General features: G+C 61.1%; 1 protein-coding gene across 1 annotated transcript in view; it reads left to right on the top strand.

Moving 5' to 3' along the window:
- Positions 1–21003, top strand: part of LOC144954835 (uncharacterized) — a 46347-nt gene extending 25344 nt beyond the window's left edge. Inside the window, exons 9-15 of the mRNA XM_078885239.1 lie at positions 3878–4056; positions 4106–4202; positions 11676–11759; positions 18608–18743; positions 19359–19435; positions 20618–20917; positions 20983–21003. Coding sequence (XP_078741365.1) covers positions 3878–4056; positions 4106–4202; positions 11676–11759; positions 18608–18743; positions 19359–19435; positions 20618–20917; positions 20983–21003 — 894 coding nt within the window. The remainder of the gene's footprint in view (positions 1–3877; positions 4057–4105; positions 4203–11675; positions 11760–18607; positions 18744–19358; positions 19436–20617; positions 20918–20982) is intronic.
- Positions 21004–21486: the final 483 nt, after the last annotated feature.

Here is a 21486-nt window from a genome sequence, read left to right as displayed (position 1 = left end):
CTGAGGCCTGGCTGAAGCCTGGCTGAGGCCTTGCTGAGGCCTTGCTGAGGCCTGGCTGAGGCCTTGCTGAGGCCTTGCTGAGGCCTTGCTGAGGCCTTGCTGAGGCCTTGCTGAGGCCTGGCTGAGGCCTTGCTGAGGCCTTGCTGAGGCCTGGCTGAGGCCTGGCTGAGGCCTTGCTGAGGCCTTGCTGAGGCCTGGCTGAGGCCTTGCTGAGGCCTTGCTGAGGCCTTGCTGAGGCCTGGCTGAGGCCTTGCTGAGGCCTTGCTGAGGCCTTGCTGAGGCCTTGCTGAGGCCTGGCTGAGGCCTTGCTGAGGCCTTGCTGAGGCCTGGCTGAGGCCTTGCTGAGGCCTGGCTGAGGCCTGGCTGAGGCCTTGCTGAGGCCTTGCTGAGGCCTTGCTGAGGCCTTGCTGAGGCCTTGCTGAGGCCTGGCTGAGGCCTGGCTGAGGCCTGGCTGAGGCCTTGCTGAGGCCTTGCTGAGGCCTTGCTGAGGCCTGGCTGAGGCCTTGCTGAGGCCTTGCTGAGGCCTGGCTGAGGCCTTGCTGAGGCCTGGCTGAGGCCTTGCTGAGGCCTTGCTGAGGCCTTGCTGAGGCCTGGCTGAGGCCTGGCTGAGGCCTTGCTAAGGCCTTGCTGAGGCCTGGCTGAGGCCTTGCTGAGGCCTGGCTGAGGCCTGGCTGAGGCCTTGCTGAGGCCTTGCTGAGGCCTTGCTGAGGCCTGGCTGAGGCCTTGCTGAGGCCTTGCTGAGGCCTTGCTGAGGCCTGGCTGAGGCCTGGCTGAGGCCTTGCTGAGGCCTTGCTGAGGCCTGGCTGAGGCCTGGCTGAGGCCTTGCTGAGGCCTGGCTGAGGCCTGGCTGAGGCCTGGCTGAGGCCTGGCTGAGGCCTTGCTGAGGCCTTGCTGAGGCCTGGCTGAGGCCTGGCTGAAGCCTTGCTGAGGCCTGGCTGAGGCCTTGCTGAGGCCTTGCTGAGGCCTTGCTGAGGCCTTGCTGAGGCCTTGCTGAGGCCTTGCTGAGGCCTTGCTGAGGCCTTGCTGAAGCCTTGCTGAGGCCTTGCTGAGGCCTTGCTGAGGCCTTGCTGAGGCCTTGCTGAAGCCTTGCTGAGGCCTGGCTGAGGCCTTGCTGAAGCCTTGCTGAGGCCTGGCTGAGGCCTTGCTGAAGCCTTGCTGAGGCCTTGCTGAGGCCTTGCTGAGGCCTTGCTGAGGCCTTGCTGAGGCCTGGCTGAGGCCTTGCTGAGGCCTTGCTGAGGCCTTGCTGAGGCCTTGCTGAGGCCTGGCCTTGCTGAAGCCTTGCTGAGGCCTTGCTGAGGCCTTGCTGAGGCCTTGCTGAGGCCTGGCTGAGGCCTTGCTGAGGCCTTGCTGAGGCCTTGCTGAGGCCTTGCTGAAGCCTTGCTGAGGCCTTGCTGAGGCCTTGCTGAGGCCTTGCTGAAGCCTTGCTGAGGCCTTGCTGAGGCCTTGCTGAGGCCTTGCTGAGGCCTGGCTGAGGCCTGGCTGAGGCCTTGCTGAGGCCTGGCTGAAGCCTGGCTGAGGCCTGGCTGAGGCCTTGCTGAGGCCTTGCTGAGGCCTGGCTGAGGCCTGGCTGAGGCCTGGCTGAGGCCTGGCTGAGGCCTTGCTGAGGCCTGGCTGAAGCCTGGCTGAGGCCTGGCTGAGGCCTTGCTGAGGCCTGGCTGAGGCCTGGCTGAAGCCTGGCTGAGGCCTGGCTGAGGCCTGGCTGAGGCCTGGCTGAGGCCTGGCTGAGGCCTTGCTGAGGCCTTGCTGAAGCCTGGCTGAGGCCTGGCTGAGGCCTGGCTGAGGCCTTGCTGAGGCCTGGCTGAAGCCTGGCTGAGGCCTGGCTGAGGCCTTGCTGAGGCCTGGCTGAGGCCTGGCTGAAGCCTGGCTGAGGCCTGGCTGAGGCCTGGCTGAGGCCTGGCTGAGGCCTTGCTGAGGCCTTGCTGAAGCCTGGCTGAGGCCTGGCTGAGGCCTGGCTGAGGCCTTGCTGAGGCCTGGCTGAAGCCTGGCTGAGGCCTGGCTGAGGCCTTGCTGAGGCCTGGCTGAGGCCTGGCTGAAGCCTGGCTGAGGCCTGGCTGAAGCCTGGCTGAGGCCTGGCTGAGGCCTGGCTGAGGCCTGGCTGAGGCCTGGCTGAGGCCTGGCTGAAGCCTGGCTGAAGCCTGGCTGAGACCTTGCTGAGGCCTGGTTGAGGCCTGGCTGAGGCCTGGCTGAGGCCTGGCTGAGGCCTGGCTGAGGCCTGGCTGAGGCCTGGCTGAGGCCTTGCTGAGGCCTGGCTGAGGCCTGGCTGAGGCCTGGCTGAGGCCTGGCTGAGGCCTGGCTGAGGCCTGGCTGAGGCCTCGCTGAGGCCTGGCTGAAGCCTGGCTGAGGTCTGGCTGAGGCCTGGCTGAGGCCTGGCTGAGGCCTGGCTGAGGCCTTGCTGAGGCCTGGCTGAGGCCTGGCTGAAGCCGGGCTGAGGCCTTGCTGAGGCCTTGCTGAGGCCTGGCTGAGGCCTGGCTGAGGCCTGGCTGAAGCCTGGCTGAGGCCTGGCTGAGGCCTGGCTGAGGCCTGGCTGAGGCCTGGCTGAAGCCTGGCTGAAGCCTGGCTGAGGCCTTGCTGAGGCCTGGCTGAGGCCTGGCTGAGGCCTGGCTGAGGCCTGGCTGAGGCCTGGCTGAAGCCTGGCTGAGGCCTGGCTGAGGCCTGGCTGAGGCCTGGCTGAGGCCTGGCTGAAGCCTGGCTGAGGCCTGGCTGAAGTCTGGCTGAGGCCTGGCTGAGGCCTGGCTGAGGTCTGGCTGAGGCCTGGCTGAGGCCTAGCTGAGGCCTGGCTGAAGCCTGGCTGAGGCCTGGCTGAGGCCTGGCTGAGGCCTGGCTGAAGCCTGGCTGAGGCCTGGCTGAGGCCTGGCTGAGGCCTGGTTGAGGCCTGGCTGAATCCTGGCTGAGGCCTGGCTGAGGCCTGGCTGAAGCCTGGCTGAGGCCTGGCTGAAGCCTGGCTGAGGCCTGGCTGAGGCCTTGCTGAGGCCTCGCTGAGGCCTGGCTGAGGCCTGGCTGAAGCCTGGCTGAGGCCTGGCTGAAGCCTGGCTGAGGCCTGGCTGAAGCCTGGCTGAGGCCTGGCTGAAGCCTGGCTGAGGCCTGGCTGAAGCCTGGCTGAGGCCTGGCTGAGGCCTGGCTGAAGCCTGGCTGAGGCCTGGCTGAAGCCTGGCTGAGGCCTGGCTGAGGCCTGGCTGAGGCCTGGCTGAGGCCTGGCTGAAGCCTGGCTGAGGCCTTGCTGAGGCCTGGCTGAGGCCTGGCTGAAGCCTGGCTGAGGCCTGGCTGAAGCCTGGCTGAGGCCTGGCTGAAGCCTGGCTGAGGCCTGGCTGAAGCCTGGCTGAGGCCTGGCTGAGGCCTGGCTGAAGCCTGGCTGAGGCCTGGCTGAAGCCTGGCTGAGGCCTGGCTGAGGCCTTGCTGAGGCCTGGCTGAGGCCTGGCTGAAGCCTGGCTGAGGCCTTGCTGAGGCCTGGCTGAGGCCTGGCTGAAGCCTGGCTGAGGCCTGGCTGAGGCCTGGCTGAAGCCTGGCTGAGGCCTGGCTGAGGCCTGGCTGAGGCCTAGCTGAGGCCTGGCTGAGGCCTGGCTGAGGCCTGGCTGAGGCCTGGCTGAGACCTGGCTGAGGCCTGTCTCCCCACCACTCTCCCCCCACTCCCCCCACCACTCCCCCACCACCCCCCCCCCTCTCTCCCACCCCCCCCCACTCTCCCCCCCCACCACCACCCCCCACCCCCCCCCCCAGGCCGCTGACCTCCTGACCCAGGCGATGAGTTAACCTCCCCCCCCCACCCACTCTCCCCTCCCCGGCCGCTGACCTACTGACCCATGAACTCCCCCCCCCCACTCGTCCCCCCCACCCCCCCCCCTCTCTCCCCCCCACCCCCCCCCCCACCCCCTCCCCCCAGGCCGCTGACCTCTTGACCCAGGCGATGAGTGAGCTGTCCCAGTCGCTGGCGGGCGACTTCCGCCCCGGGGGTCACGGAGAGTTCCAGCGCGTCCAGTTCCTCCCCGTCGCCTCCCACGCCGCCCCCACCCCCTCCCCCTCCTCCTCCGTGGTCGCCGTGGCGACCGGGGGGAGGGGCCGGCGGGGGAGGGGGGAGGAGGAGGGGGGGGAGGGGGAGGGGGGGGAGGAGGGGGGGGGAGGGGGTCGTGGTGGATGCGAGGAGTGTCCAGTTCATTGAACAGCAGCAGCAGCAGCAGCAGCAGCACATTCAGCTGCAGGTGGTGCAGGTACGTGGGGGGAGACGCGGGGGGACACGGGGGGAGACACGGAGAGACATGGGGAGAGAGACACGGGTGGACAGACACGGGGAGAGAGACACGGGGGGACAGACACGGGGAGAGACACGGAGAGACATGGGGAGAGACGGGGGGAGAGACACGGGGAGAGAGAGACACGGGGAGAGAGACACGGAGAGAGACGGGGAGGGAGATACGGAGAGAGACACGGGGGGAGACACGGAGAGAGACACGGGGAGAGACACGGGGAGAGACACGGGGAGAGAGACACGGGGAGACACAGGGGGAGACACGGGGAGAGAGACACGGGGAGACACAGGGGGAGACACGGGGAGAGAGACACGGGGAGACACAGGGGGAGACACGGGGAGAGAGACACGGGGAGACACAGGGGGAGACACGGGGAGAGAGACACGGGGAGACACAGGGGGAGACACGGGGAGAGAGACATGGGGAGACACAGGGGGAGACACGGGGAGAGAGACACGGGGAGACACAGGGGGAGACACGGGGAGAGAGACACGGGGAGACACAGGGGGAGACACGGGGAGAGACACGGGGAGAGACACGGGGAGAGAGACACGGGGAGACACAGGGGGAGACACGGGGAGAGAGACACGGGGAGACACAGGGGGAGACACGGGGAGAGAGACACGGGGAGACACAGGGGGAGACACGGGGAGAGAGACACGGGGAGACACAGGGGGAGACACGGGGAGAGAGACACGGGGAGACACAGGGGGAGACACGGGGAGAGAGACACGGGGAGACACAGGGGGAGACACGGGGAGAGAGACATGGGGAGACACAGGGGGAGACACGGGGAGAGAGACACGGGGAGACACAGGGGGAGACACGGGGAGAGAGACACGGGGAGACACAGGGGGAGACACGGGGAGAGAGAGACACGGGGGGAGACACGGGGAGAGAGAGACACGGGGGGAGACACGGGGAGACGCGGGGAGACACACGGAGGGACATGGGGAGACACGGGGAGAGAGACACGGGGAGAGAGACACGGGGAGAGAGACACGGGGAGAGAGACACGGGGAGAGACACGGGGAGATAGACACGGGGGAGCTTTGCCTGTATCTGTGCAACTGCACTTGCCCCTACAGCCCAGCTGGAGTCTACCTGGGGCACCTTTGTCTGTGCAACTGCACTTGCCCCTGCAGCCCAGCTGGAGGCTACCTGAGGCACCTTTGTCTGTGTCAGTGTGCAACTGCACTTGCCCCTGCAGCCCAGCTGGAGGCTACCTGGGGCACCTTTGTCTGTGTCAGTGTGTAGCTGCACTTGCCCCTACAGCCCAGCTAGAGGCTACCTGGGGCACCTTTGTCTGTGTCAGTGTGTAGCTGCACTTGCCCCTACAGCCCAGCTGGAGGCTACCTGGGGCACCTTTGTCTGTGTCAGTGTGTAGCTGCACTTACCCCTACAGCCCTGCTAGAGGCTACCTGGGGGAGCTTTGTCTGGGCAACTGCACTTGCCCCTACAGCCCTGCTGGAGGCTACCTGGGGCACCTTTGTCTGTGCAACTGCACTTGCCCCTACAGCCCTGCTGGAGGCTACCTGGGGCACCTTTGTCTGTGCAACTGCACTTGCCCCTAGAGCCCTGCTGGAGGCTACCTGGGCCACCTTTGTCTGTGTCAGTGTGCAGCTGCACTTGCCCCTGCAGCCCAGCTGGAGGCTACCTGGGGCACCTTTGTCTGTGTCAGTGTGCAACTGCACTTGCCCCTGCAGCCCTGCTGGAGGCTACCTGGGGCACCTTTGTCTGTGTCAGTGTGTAACTGCACTTGCCCCTACAGCCCTGCTGGAGGCTACCTGGGGCACCTTTGTCTGTGTCAGTGTGCAACTGCACTTGCCCCTGCAGCCCAGCTGGAGGCTACCTGGGGCACCTTTGTCTGTGTCAGTGTGCAACTGCACTTGCCCCTGCAGCCCAGCTGGAGGCTACCTGGGGCACCTTTGTCTGTGTCAGTGTGCAGCTGCACTTGCCCCTGCAGCCCAGCTGGAGGCTACCTGGGGCACCTTTGTCTGTGTCAGTGTGCAACTGCACTTGCCCCTGCAGCCCAGCTGGAGGCTACCTGGGGCACCTTTGTCTGTGTCAGTGTGCAACTGCACTTGCCCCTGCAGCCCTGCTGGTGGCTACCTGGGGCACCTTTGTCTGTGTCAGTGTGCAGCTGCACTTGCCCCTGCAGCCCAGCTGGAGGCTACCTGGGGAACCTTTGTCTGTGTCAGTGTGCAACTGCACTTGCCCCTGCAGCCCTGCTGGAGGCTACCTGGGGCACCTTTGTCTGTGTCAGTGTGCAACTGCACTTGCCCCTGCAGCCCTGCTGGAGGCTACCTGGGGCACCTTTGTCTGTGTCAGTGTGCAACTGCACTTGCCCCTGCAGCCCAGCTGGAGGCTACCTGGGGCACCTTTGTCTGTGTCAGTGTGTAGCTGCACTTGCCCCTACAGCCCAGCTAGAGGCTACCTGGGGCACCTTTGTCTGTGTCAGTGTGTAGCTGCACTTGCCCCTACAGCCCAGCTGGAGGCTACCTGGGGCACCTTTGTCTGTGTCAGTGTGTAGCTGCACTTACCCCTACAGCCCTGCTAGAGGCTACCTGGGGGAGCTTTGTCTGGGCAACTGCACTTGCCCCTACAGCCCTGCTGGAGGCTACCTGGGGCACCTTTGTCTGTGCAACTGCACTTGCCCCTACAGCCCTGCTGGAGGCTACCTGGGGCACCTTTGTCTGTGCAACTGCACTTGCCCCTAGAGCCCTGCTGGAGGCTACCTGGGCCACCTTTGTCTGTGTCAGTGTGCAGCTGCACTTGCCCCTGCAGCCCAGCTGGAGGCTACCTGGGGCACCTTTGTCTGTGTCAGTGTGCAACTGCACTTGCCCCTGCAGCCCTGCTGGAGGCTACCTGGGGCACCTTTGTCTGTGTCAGTGTGTAACTGCACTTGCCCCTACAGCCCTGCTGGAGGCTACCTGGGGCACCTTTGTCTGTGTCAGTGTGCAACTGCACTTGCCCCTGCAGCCCAGCTGGAGGCTACCTGGGGCACCTTTGTCTGTGTCAGTGTGCAACTGCACTTGCCCCTGCAGCCCAGCTGGAGGCTACCTGGGGCACCTTTGTCTGTGTCAGTGTGCAGCTGCACTTGCCCCTGCAGCCCAGCTGGAGGCTACCTGGGGCACCTTTGTCTGTGTCAGTGTGCAACTGCACTTGCCCCTGCAGCCCAGCTGGAGGCTACCTGGGGCACCTTTGTCTGTGTCAGTGTTCAACTGCACTTGCCCCTGCAGCCCTGCTGGTGGCTACCTGGGGCACCTTTGTCTGTGTCAGTGTGCAACTGCACTTGCCCCTGCAGCCCAGCTGGAGGCTACCTGGGGCACCTTTGTCTGTACAACTGCACTTGCCCCTAGAGGCCTGCTGGAGGCTACCTGGGCCACCTTTGTCTGTGTCAGTGTGCAGCTGCACTTGCCCCTGCAGCCCAGCTGGAGGCTACCTGGGGCACCTTTGTCTGTGTCAGTGTGCAACTGCACTTGCCCCTGCAGCCCTGCTGGAGGCTACCTGGGGCACCTTTGTCTGTGTCAGTGTGTAACTGCACTTGCCCCTACAGCCTTGCTGGAGGCTACCTGGGGCACCTTTGTCTGTGTCAGTGTGCAACTGCACTTGCCCCTGCAGCCCAGCTGGAGGCTACCTGGGGCACCTTTGTCTGTGTCAGTGTGCAACTGCACTTGCCCCTGCAGCCCAGCTGGAGGCTACCTGGGGCACCTTTGTCTGTGTCAGTGTGCAGCTGCACTTGCCCCTGCAGCCCAGCTGGAGGCTACCTGGGGCACCTTTGTCTGTGTCAGTGTGCAACTGCACTTGCCCCTGCAGCCCAGCTGGAGGCTACCTGGGGCACCTTTGTCTGTGTCAGTGTGCAACTGCACTTGCCCCTGCAGCCCAGCTGGTGGCTACCTGGGGCACCTTTGTCTGTGTCAGTGTGCAACTGCACTTGCCCCTGCAGCCCAGCTGGAGGCTACCTGGGGCACCTTTGTCTGTGTCAGTGTGCAGCTGCACTTGCCCCTGCAGCCCAGCTGGAGGCTACCTGGGGCACCTTTGTCTGTGTCAGTGTGCAACTGCACTTGCCCCTGCAGCCCAGCTGGAGGCTACCTGGGGCACCTTTGTCTGTGTCAGTGTGCAACTGCACTTGCCCCTGCAGCCCTGCTGGTGGCTACCTGGGGCACCTTTGTCTGTGTCAGTGTGCAACTGCACTTGCCCCTGCAGCCCTGCTGGAGGCTACCTGGGGCACCTTTGTCTGTGTCAGTGTGCAACTGCACTTGCCCCTGCAGCCCAGCTGGAGGCTACCTGTGGCACCTTTGTCTGTGTCAGTGTGCAACTGCACTTGCCCCTGCAGCCCTGCTGGAGGCTACCTGGGGCACCTTTGTCTGTGTCAGTGTGCAACTGCACTTGCCCCTGCAGCCCTGCTGGAGGCTACCTGGGGCACCTTTGTCTGTGTCAGTGTGCAGCTGCACTTGCCCCTGCAGCCCAGCTGGAGGCTACCTGGGGCACCTTTGTCTGTGTCAGTGTGCAACTGCACTTGCCCCTGCAGCCCAGCTGGAGGCTACCTGGGGCACCTTTGTCTGTGTCAGTGTGCAACTGCACTTGCCCCTGCAGCCCTGCTGGAGGCTACCTGGGGCACCTTTGTCTGTGTCAGTGTGCAACTGCACTTGCCCCTGCAGCCCAGCTGGAGGCTACCTGGGGCACCTTTGTCTGTGTCAGTGTGCAACTGCACTTGCCCCTGCAGCCCTGCTGGAGGCTACCTGGGGCACCTTTGTCTGTGTCAGTGTGCAACTGCACTTGCCCCTGCAGCCCAGCTGGAGGCTACCTGGGGCACCTTTGTCTGTGTCAGTGTGCAACTGCACTTGCCCCTGCAGCCCAGCTGGAGGCTACCTGGGGCACCTTTGTCTGTGTCAGTGTGCAACTGCACTTGCCCCTGCAGCCCAGCTGGAGGCTACCTGGGGCACCTTTGTCTGTGTCAGTGTGCAACTGCACTTGCCCCTGCAGCCCAGCTGGAGGCTACCTGGGGCACCTTTGTCTGTGTCAGTGTGCAACTGCACTTGCCCCTGCAGCCCAGCTGGAGGCTACCTGGGGCACCTTTGTCTGTGTCAGTGTGCAACTGCACTTGCCCCTGCAGCCCAGCTGGAGGCTACCTGGGGCACCTTTGTCTGTGTCAGTGTGCAACTGCACTTGCCCCTGCAGCCCAGCTGGAGGCTACCTGGGGCACCTTTGTCTGTGTCAGTGTGCAACTGCACTTGCCCCTGCAGCCCAGCTGGAGGCTACCTGGGGCACCTTTGTCTGTGTCAGTGTGCAACTGCACTTGCCCCTGCAGCCCAGCTGGAGGCTACCTGGGGCACCTTTGTCTGTGTCAGTGTGCAACTGCACTTGCCCCTGCAGCCCAGCTGGAGGCTACCTGGGGCACCTTTGTCTGTGTCAGTGTGCAACTGCACTTGCCCCTGCAGCCCAGCTGGAGGCTACCTGGGGCACCTTTGTCTGTGTCAGTGTGCAGCTGCACTTGCCCCTGCAGCCCAGCTGGAGGCTACCTGGGGCACCTTTGTCTGTGTCAGTGTGCAACTGCACTTGCCCCTGCAGCCCAGCTGGAGGCTACCTGGGGCACCTTTGTCTGTGTCAGTGTGCAACTGCACTTGCCCCTGCAGCCCTGCTGGTGGCTACCTGGGGCACCTTTGTCTGTGTCAGTGTGCAACTGCACTTGCCCCTGCAGCCCTGCTGGAGGCTACCTGGGGCACCTTTGTCTGTGTCAGTGTGCAACTGCACTTGCCCCTGCAGCCCAGCTGGAGGCTACCTGTGGCACCTTTGTCTGTGTCAGTGTGCAACTGCACTTGCCCCTGCAGCCCTGCTGGAGGCTACCTGGGGCACCTTTGTCTGTGTCAGTGTGCAACTGCACTTGCCCCTGCAGCCCAGCTGGAGGCTACCTGGGGCACCTTTGTCTGTGTCAGTGTGCAGCTGCACTTGCCCCTGCAGCCCAGCTGGAGGCTACCTGGGGCACCTTTGTCTGTGTCAGTGTGCAACTGCACTTGCCCCTGCAGCCCAGCTGGAGGCTACCTGGGGCACCTTTGTCTGTGTCAGTGTGCAACTGCACTTGCCCCTGCAGCCCTGCTGGAGGCTACCTGGGGCACCTTTGTCTGTGTCAGTGTGCAACTGCACTTGCCCCTGCAGCCCAGCTGGAGGCTACCTGGGGCACCTTTGTCTGTGTCAGTGTGCAACTGCACTTGCCCCTGCAGCCCTGCTGGAGGCTACCTGGGGCACCTTTGTCTGTGTCAGTGTGCAACTGCACTTGCCCCTGCAGCCCAGCTGGAGGCTACCTGGGGCACCTTTGTCTGTGTCAGTGTGCAACTGCACTTGCCCCTGCAGCCCAGCTGGAGGCTACCTGGGGCACCTTTGTCTGTGTCAGTGTGCAACTGCACTTGCCCCTGCAGCCCAGCTGGAGGCTACCTGGGGCACCTTTGTCTGTGTCAGTGTGCAACTGCACTTGCCCCTGCAGCCCAGCTGGAGGCTACCTGGGGCACCTTTGTCTGTGTCAGTGTGCAACTGCACTTGCCCCTGCAGCCCAGCTGGAGGCTACCTGGGGCACCTTTGTCTGTGTCAGTGTGCAACTGCACTTGCCCCTGCAGCCCAGCTGGAGGCTACCTGGGGCACCTTTGTCTGTGTCAGTGTGCAACTGCACTTGCCCCTGCAGCCCAGCTGGAGGCTACCTGGGGCACCTTTGTCTGTGTCAGTGTGCAACTGCACTTGCCCCTGCAGCCCAGCTGGAGGCTACCTGGGGCACCTTTGTCTGTGTCAGTGTGCAACTGCACTTGCCCCTGCAGCCCAGCTGGAGGCTACCTGGGGCACCTTTGTCTGTGTCAGTGTGCAACTGCACTTGCCCCTGCAGCCCAGCTGGAGGCTACCTGGGGCACCTTTGTCTGTGTCAGTGTGCAACTGCACTTGCCCCTGCAGCCCAGCTGGAGGCTACCTGGGGCACCTTTGTCTGTGTCAGTGTGCAACTGCACTTGCCCCTGCAGCCCAGCTGGAGGCTACCTGGGGCACCTTTGTCTGTGTCAGTGTGCAACTGCACTTGCCCCTGCAGCCCAGCTGGAGGCTACCTGGGGCACCTTTGTCTGTGTCAGTGTGCAACTGCACTTGCCCCTGCAGCCCAGCTGGAGGCTACCTGGGGCACCTTTGTCTGTGTCAGTGTGCAACTGCACTTGCCCCTGCAGCCCAGCTGGAGGCTACCTGGGGCACCTTTGTCTGTGTCAGTGTGCAACTGCACTTGCCCCTGCAGCCCAGCTGGAGGCTACCTGGGGCACCTTTGTCTGTGTCAGTGTGCAACTGCACTTGCCCCTGCAGCCCAGCTGGAGGCTACCTGGGGCACCTTTGTCTGTGTCAGTGTGCAACTGCACTTGCCCCTGCAGCCCAGCTGGAGGCTACCTGGGGCACCTTTGTCTGTGTCAGTGTGTAGCGGCTTCGCCGAATCAGTCGACGGTGGATCTCAGCCAGATCCACGACTCTGAGGCCTTCACTCACATACTCACCCAGGTACTCAGGTACTCACATACTCACATACTCACCCAGGTACTCAGGTACTCACTCACTCACATACTCACCCAGGTACTCAGGTACTCACTCACTCACATACTCACCCAGATACTCAGGTACTCAGGTACTCAGGTACTCACTCACTCACATACTCACCCAGGTACTCAGGTACTCAGGTACTCAGGTACTCACTCACTCACATACTCACCCAGGTACTCAGGTACTCAGGTACTCACTCACTCACTCACATACTCACCCAGGTACTCAGGTACTCAGGTACTCACTCACTCACATACTCACCCAGGTACTCAGGTACTCAGGTACTCACTCACTCACATACTCACATACTCACCCAGGTACTCAGGTACTCAGGTACTCAGGTACTCACTCACTCACATACTCACATACTCACCCAGGTACTCAGGTACTCAGGTACTCACTCACTCACATACTCACCCAGGTACTCAGGTACTCAGGTACTCACATACTCACCCACATACTCACCCAGGTACTCAGGTACTCAGGTACTCACACAGGCACATACTCACCCAGGTACTCAGGTACTCAGGTACTCACACAGGCACATACTCACCCAGGTACTCAGGTACTCACTCACCCACATACTCACCCAGGTACTCAGGTACTCAGGTACTCACCACCCACATACTCACCCAGGTACTCAGGTACTCAGGTACTCACACAGGCACATACTCACCCAGGTACTCAGGTACTCAGGTACTCACACAGGCACATACTCACCCAGGTACTCAGGTACTCAGGTACTCACCACCCACATACTCACCCAGGTACTCAGGTACTCAGGTACTCACACAGGCACATACTCACCCAGGTACTCAGGTACTCAGGTACTCACTCACCCACATACTCACCCAGGTACTCAGGTACTCAGGTACTCACCACCCACATACTCACCCAGGTACTCAGGTACTCAGGTACTCACACAGGCACATACTCACCCAGGTACTCAGGTACTCAGGTACTCACACAGGCACATACTCACCCAGGTACTCAGGTACTCACACAGGCACATACTCACCCAGGTACTCAGGTACTCAGGTACTCACCACCCACATACTCACCCAGGTACTCAGGTACTCAGGTACTCACTCACCCACATACTCACCCAGGTACTCAGGTACTCAGGTACTCACCACCCACATACTCACCCAGGTACTCAGGTACTCAGGTACTCACACAGGCACATACTCACCCAGGTACTCAGGTACTCAGGTACTCACACAGGCACATACTCACCCAGGTACTCAGGTACTCACACAGGCACATACTCACCCAGGTACTCAGGTACTCAGGTACTCACCACCCACATACTCACCCAGGTACTCAGGTACTCAGGTACTCACCACCCACATACTCACCCAGGTACTCAGGTACTCAGGTACTCACTCACTCACATACTCACCCAGGTACTCAGGTACTCAGGTACTCAGGTACTCACTCACTCACATACTCACCCAGGTACTCAGGTACTCAGGTACTCACCACCCACATACTCACCCAGGTACTCAGGTACTCAGGTACTCACTCACATACTCACCCAGGTACTCAGGTACTCAGGTACTCACTCACTCACCTACTCACCCAGGTACTCAGGTACTCAGGTACTCACCACCCACATACTCACCCAGGTACTCAGGTACTCAGGTACTCACTCACATACTCACCCAGGTACTCAGGTACTCAGGTACTCACTCACTCACATACTCACCCAGGTACTCAGGTACTCACTCACTCACCCACATACTCACCCAGGTACTCAGGTACTCAGGTACTCACTCACATACTCACCCAGGTACTCAGGTACTCAGGTACTCACTCACTCACCTACTCACCCAGGTACTCAGGTACTCAGGTACTCACCACCCACATACTCACCCAGGTACTCAGGTACTCAGGTACTCACTCACATACTCACCCAGGTACTCAGGTACTCAGGTACTCACTCACTCACATACTCACCCAGGTACTCAGGTACTCAGGTACTCACTCACCCACATACTCACCCAGGTACTCAGGTACTCACCCAGGTACTCAGGTACTCAGGTACTCACTCACTCACATACTCACCCAGGTACTCAGGTACTCACCCAGGTACTCAGGTACTCAGGTACTCACCCAGGTACCCACATACTCACCCAGGTACTCAGGTACTCAGGTACTCACTCACTCACATACTCACCCAGGTACTCAGGTACTCACCCAGGTACTCAGGTACTCAGGTACTCACTCACTCACCCACATACTCACCCAGGTACTCAGGTACTCAGGTACTCACCCAGGTACCCACATACTCACCCAGGTACTCAGGTACTCAGGTACTCACTCACTCACATACTCACCCAGGTACTCAGGTACTCACCCAGGTACTCAGGTACTCAGGTACTCACCCAGGTACCCACATACTCACCCAGGTACTCAGGTACTCAGGTACTCACTCACCCACATACTCACCCAGGTACTCAGGTACTCAGGTACTCACCCAGGTACCCACATACTCACCCAGGTACTCAGGTACTCAGGTACTCACTCACCCACATACTCACCCAGGTACTCAGGTACTCAGGTACTCTACCAGGTACCCACATACTCACCCAGGTACTCAGGTACTCAGGTACTCAGGTACTCACCCAGGTACCCACATACTCACTCAGGTACTCAGGTACTCAGGTACTCACTCACTCACTCACATACTCACCCAGGTACTCAGGTACTCACTCACTCAGGTACTCAGGTACTCATACAGGCACTCACTCAGGCAGGTACTCAGGTACTCACTCACTCAGGTACTCAGGTACTCATACAGGCACTCACTCAGGCAGGTACTCAGGCACTCACTCAATCACATACTCACCCAGGTACTCAGGTACTCAGGTACTCACTCACTCACTCAGATACTCATACAGGCACTCACTCAGGTACTCAGGTACTCATACAGGCACATACTCACCCAGGTACTCAGGTACTCACTCACTCACATACTCACCCACATACTCACCCAGGTACTCAGGTACTCAGGTGCTCAGGTACTCACTCACTCAGGTACTCACCCAGGTACTCAGGTACTCAGGTACTCACTCACTCAGGTACTCACCCACATACTCACCCAGGTACTCAGGTACTCATACAGGCACATACTCACCCAGGTACTCAGGTACTCATACAGGCACATACTCACCCAGGTACTCAGGTACTCACTCACTCACCCAGGTACTCAGGTACTCACTCACTCACCCAGGTACTCAGGGACTCACTCACTCACCCACATACTCACCCAGGTACTCAGGTACTCACTCACTCACCCACATACTCACCCAGGTACTCAGGTACTCAGGTACTCACTCACCCACATACTCACTCAGGTACTCACTCAGGTACTCAGGCACTCACTCAGGCACTCACTCAGGTACTCACTCAGGCACTCACTCAGGCACTCAGGTACTCACTCAGGCACTCACTCAGGCACTCAGGTACTCACTCAGGCACTCACTCAGGTACTCACTCAGGCACTCACTCAGACACTCACTCAGACACTCACTCAGGCACTCAGGCACTCACTCAGGCACTCACTCAGGCACTCACTCAGGTACTCAGGCACTCACTCAGGCACTCACTCACTCACTCAGGCACTCACTCAGGCACTCACTCAGGTACTCACTCACTCACTCAGGCACTCACTCAGGCACTCACTCAGACACTCACTCAGACACTCACTCACTCAGGTACTCACTCAGACACTCACTCAGACACTCACTCAGGCACTCACTCAGGCACTCACTCACTCACTCAGGCACTCACTCACTCAGACACTCACTCAGACACTCACTCAGGCACTCACTCAGACACTCACTCAGGCACTCACTCACCTACTCACTCAGGCACTCACTCAGGCACTCACTCAGGCACTCACTCACTCAGGCACTCACTCAGGCACTCACTCAGGCACTCACTCACCTACTCACTCAGGCACTCACTCAGGCACTCACTCAGGTACTCACTCAGGCACTCACTCACTCAGGCACTCACTCAGGCACTCACTCAGGCACTCACTCAGGTACTCAGGCACTCACTCAGGCACTCACTCAGGCACTCACTCAGGTACTCACTCAGGCACTCACTCAGGCACTCACTCAGGCACTCAGGCACTCACTCAGGCACTCACTCAGGCACTCACTCACATACTCACCCAGGCACTCACTCAGGCACTCACTCAGGCACTCACTCAGGCACTTAGGCACTCACTCAGGCACTCACTCAGGCACTCACTCAGACACTCACTCACATACTCACCCAGGCACTCACTCAGGCACTCACTCAGGCACTCACTCAGACACTCACTCACATACTCACCCAGGCACTCACTCAGACACTCACTCAGACACTCACTCAGGCACTCACTCAGGCACTCACTCACCCAGGCACTCACTCAGGCACTCACTCAGGCACTCACTCAGGCACTCAGGCACTCACTCAGGCACTCACTCAGGCACTCACTCAGGTACTCACTCAGGCACTCACTCACTCAGGCACTCACTCAGGCACTCACTCAGGCACTCACTCAGGTACTCAGGCACTCACTCAGGCACTCACTCAGGCACTCACTCAGGTACTCACTCAGGCACTCACTCAGGCACTCAGGCACTCACTCAGGCACTCACTCAGGCACTCACTCACATACTCACCCAGGCACTCACTCAGGCACTCACTCAGGCACTCACTCAGGCACTCACTCAGGCACTCAGGCACTCACTCAGGCACTCACTCAGGCACTCACTCAGACACTCACTCACATACTCACCCAGGCACTCACTCAGGCACTCACTCAGGCACTCACTCAGACACTCACTCACATACTCACCCAGGCACTCACTCAGGCACTCACTCAGACACTCACTCAGACACTCACTCAGGCACTCACTCAGGCACTCACTCAGGCACTCACTCACCCAGGCACTCACTCAGGCACTCACTCAGGCACTCACTCAGGCACTCAGGCACTCACTCAGGCACTCACTCAGACACTCACTCAGGCACTCACTCACCTACTCACTCAGGCACTCACTCAGGCACTCACTCACCTACTCACTCAGGCACTCACTCAGGCACTCACTCAGGCACTCAGGTACTCACTCACTCACATACTCACTCAGGCACTCACTCAGGCACTCACTCAGGCACTCACTCAGGTACTCAGGCACTCACTCAGGCACTCACTCACCTACTCACTCAGGCACTCACTCAGGCACTCACTCAGGCACTCAGGCACTCACTCAGGCACTCACTCAGGCACTCACTCAGGCACTCAGGTACTCACTCAGGCACTCACTCAGGCACTCACTCAGGCACTCACTCAGGCACTCAGGCACTCACTCAGGTACTCACTCAGGCACTCACTCAGGCACTCACTCAGGCACTCACTCACTCAGGCACTCACTCAGGCACTCACTCAGGCACTCACCCAGGCACTCACCCAGGCACTCACTCAGGCACTCACTCAGGCACTCACTCAGACACTCACTCAGGCACTCACTCAGGCACTCAGACACTCACTCAGGCACTCACTCAGGCACTCACTCAGGCACTCACTCAGGCACTCACTCAGGTACTCACTCAGGCACTCACTCACTCAGGCACTCACTCAGGCACTCACCCAGGCACTCACTCAGGCACTCACTCACATACTCACTCAGGCACTCACTCAGGCACTCACTCAGGCACTCACTCAGGTACTCAGGCACTCACTCAGGCACTCACTCACCTACTCACTCAGGCACTCAGGCACTCACTCAGGCACTCACTCAGGCACTCACTCAGGCACTCAGGTACTCACTCAGGCACTCACTCAGGCACTCACTCAGGCACTCACTCAGGCACTCACTCACCTACTCACTCAGGCACTCACTCAGGCACTCACTCAGGCACTCACTCAGGTACTCAGGCACTCACTCAGGCACTCACTCAGGCACTCACTCAGGTACTCACTCACTCAGGCACTCACTCAGGTACTCACTCACTCAGGCACTCACTCAGGTACTCACTCACTCAGGCACTCACTCAGGCACTCACTCAGGCACTCACTCAGGTACTCACTCAGGCACTCACTCACCCAGGCACTCACTCAGGTACTCACTCAGGCACTCACTCAGGCACTCACTCAGGTACTCACCCAGGCACTCACTCAGGCACTCACTCAGGCACTCACTCAGGTACTCACTCAGGCACTCACTCACTCAGGTACTCAGGCACTCACTCAGGCACTCACTCAGGCACTCACTCAGGCACTCACTCACCCAGGCACTCACTCAGGTACTCACTCAGGCACTCACTCAGGCACTCACTCAGGCACTCACCCAGGCACTCACTCAGGCACTCACCCAGGCACTCACTCAGGCACTCACTCAGGCACTCACTCAGGCACTCACCCAGGCACTCACTCAGGCACTCACTCAGGCACTCACCCAGGCACTCACTCAGGCACTCACTCAGGCACTCACTCACACAGGCACTCACTCAGGCACTCACTCAGGCACTCACTCACCTACTCACTCAGGCACTCACTCAGGCACTCACTCAGGCACTCACCCAGGCACTCACTCAGGCACTCACTCTCCTCCCCCCCCACCCCCACTCCCCCCACTTCCCCCCACCCCCCTCCCCCCTCTCCCCTCACTCCCCTCCCCCCACTTCCCCCCCTCCCTCCTCCCCCCTCTGCCCTCTCCCCCCTCCCCTCTCCCCCTCTGCCCCCTCCCCCACCCCCCTCCCCCCCTCCCCCCCCTCCCCCCCCTCTCCCCCCCTCTCCCCTCCCCCCCAAGGCCCCCCCCAGTCTAGAGGGCAACCAGCAGCGTGAGGGGGAGGGGCTCGGGGGGGAGGGGCTGGGGGGGGCGACCGCCCACAGCCCCTCCCCTCAGCAGCAGCAGCAGTACCTGGCCAGTTCATGGGGAACGTATGGTGAGTTGACGTCACTCACCAATCACTCACTCACTACTCACTCAGCCACTCACTCAGCCACTAAGTCACTCACTCAGCCACTCACTCACTCAGCCACTCACTCACTCAGCCACTCACTCACTCAGCCACTCACCCACTCACTCACTCAGCCACTCACTCACTCAGCCACTCACCCACTCACTCACTCAGCCACTCACTCACTCACTCATACACTCACTCACTCAGCCACTCACTCACTCACTCAGCCACTCACTCACTCAGCCACTCACTCACTCAGCCACTCACTCACTCACCACTCACTCACCAATTACTCACTACTCACTCACCACTCACTCACTGTGTGTGTGCGTGTCTGTGTGTGTGTGTGTGTCTGTGTGTGTGTGTCTGTGTGTGTGTGTGTCTGTGTGTGTGTGTGTCTGTGTGTGTGTCTGTGTGTGTGTGTGTGTCTGTGTGTGTGTGTGTGTCTGTGTGTGTATGTGTGTGTGTGTGTCTGTGTGTGTCTGTGTGTGTCTGTGTGTGTGTGTGTGTGTCTGTGTGTGTGTGTGTCTGTGTGTGTGTGTCTGTGTGTGTGTCTGTGTGTGTGTGTGTCTGTGTGTGTGTGTCTGTGTGCGTCAGACTCTGAGATAGAGATGGTGACGATACCCCAGGCACAGTTCGTCATCACTGAGACCACGTCACTGAACCCAGCTCAGGTGAGGGAGTGGTGAGCGGGTGGTGAGTGGGTGAGTGAGTGGGTGAGCGGGTGGTGAGTGGGTGAGTGAGTGGGTGAGCGGGTGGTGAGTGGGTGAGTGAGTGGGTGAGCGGGTGGTGAGTGGGAGAGTGGGTGGGTGATCGGGTGGTGAGTGGGTGAGTGAGTGGGTGAGCGGGTGGTGAGTGGGTGAGTGAGTGGGTGAGCGGGTGGTGAGTGGGAGAGTGGGTGGGTGAGCGGGTGGTGAGTGGGTGAGTGAGTGGGTGAGCGGGTGGTGAGTGGGTGAGTGAGTGGGTGAGCGGGTGGTGAGTGGGTGAGTGAGTGGGTGAGTGGGTGAGTGAGTGAGTGAGTGGGTGAGCGGGTGGTGAGTGGGTGAGTGAGTGGGTGAGCGGGTGGTGAGTGGGAGAGTGGGTGGGTGAGCGGGTGGTGAGTGGGAGAGTGGGTGAGCGGGTGGTGAGTGGGTGAGTGAGTGGGTGAGCGGGTGGTGAGTGGGTGAGTGAGTGGGTGAGCGGGTGGTGAGTGGGTGAGTGGGTGGGTGAGCGGGTGGTGAGTGGGAGAGTGAGTGGGTGAGCGGGTGGTGAGTGGGAGAGTGAGTGGCTGAATGAGTGGGTGGCTGACTGAGTGAGTCGCTGAGTGACTGAGTAGCTGAGTGAGTGGCTGAGTGAGTAAGTGGCTGAGTGAGTGAGTGAGTGGCTGAGTGAGTGAGTGGCTGAGTGAGTGAGTGGCTAAGTGAGTGGGTGGCTGAGTGAGTGACTGAGTGAGTAGCTGAGTGAGTGGCTAAGTGAGTGGCTGAGTGAGTGAGTGGCTGAGTGACTGACTGAGAGAGTGAGTTTCCTGGTGGGGTGACTCAGGCATTCGATTGAGTCACTCACCCCCTACCCCCTCCCCCTCTCCACCCCCCCCTTTCCACCCCCCCCTCCACCCTCCCTCTCTCTCCCCCCCCCTCTCCGCCCCCCCCCCTCTCCACCCCCCTCTCTCCCCCCACCCCTACCCCCCCCCTCTCCCCCCCCCTCTCCACCCCCCCCCTCTCCACCCCCCTCTCTCCCCCCACCCCTACCCCCCCCCTCTCCCCCCCCCCTCTCCCCCCCACCCCTACCCCCCCCTCTCTCTCCCCCCTCCTACCCCCCCCCTCTCCACCCTCCCCTCTCAACCCCTCTCTCCCCCCCCCCCTCCCCCCCCACCTCAGACCCACTACGTCATCTCTCAAGGCCAAATGCCCTCTGACCCCACGGGGGCCGACCAGGCGGCCCCCCCCTCGGCCTCGGCGATGGGGGCGGCGCCGGCCGTCGCCTTGGCAACGGTTGGGGGCGTGGCCACGACGGTTGGGGCCGTAGCCTTGGCAACGGTGGGGGGCGTGGCCACGACGGTTGGGGCCGTAGCCTTGGCAACGGTGGGGGGCGTGGCCACGACGGTTGGGGGCGTGGCCACGGGCGTTGGGGGCGTGGCCACGACGGTTGGGGGCGTGGCCACGGGCGGTGCCACGCCGGTTGGGGGCGTGGTCACGGGGGTTGGGGGCGTTGCCATGGGGACGGGCGTCAACGCCCCCGTGAGGTTTCTCATCGCCGGGGGTGACGGTGGTGATGGTGGTGGTGGCGATGATGGCGATGGTGGTGATGGTGATGATGGTGATGATGGTGGTGATGGTGGTGGTGGGGCGGGGGAGATGGGTAAGGGGTAGAGGGGAGGGGTGGCGGGGGTTGGGTCAGTGTTGCGTAAGCCCTGTGGGGTTTGTCGTTGTTGCGCAATCGGTTGCGCAACCGAAAAATTGGGGGGGGGGGGGGGAAGTGTTGCGCAATCCTGGGGTGTGTGTTGCGCAATCCCGGGGTGTGTGTTGCGCAATCCTGGGGTGTGTGTTGCGCAATCCTGGGGTGTGTGTTGCGCAATCCTGGGGTGTGTGTTGCGCAATCCTGGGGTGTGTGTTGCGCAATCCTGGGGTGTGTGTTGCGCAATCCTGGGGTTGTGTTGCGCAATCCTGGGGTGTGTGTTGCGCAATCCTGGGGTGCGTGTTGCGCAATCCTGGGGTGTGTGTTGCGCAATCCTGGGGTGTGTGTTGCG

This window comes from Lampetra fluviatilis, unplaced genomic scaffold, assembly GCF_964198595.1.
Source record: "Lampetra fluviatilis unplaced genomic scaffold, kcLamFluv1.1 SCAFFOLD_610, whole genome shotgun sequence".
Lineage (NCBI taxonomy): Eukaryota > Metazoa > Chordata > Hyperoartia > Petromyzontiformes > Petromyzontidae > Lampetra > Lampetra fluviatilis.
The sequence above is the reverse complement of the archived record's forward strand: the minus strand, read 5'-3'. Positions and strand labels throughout refer to the sequence as shown.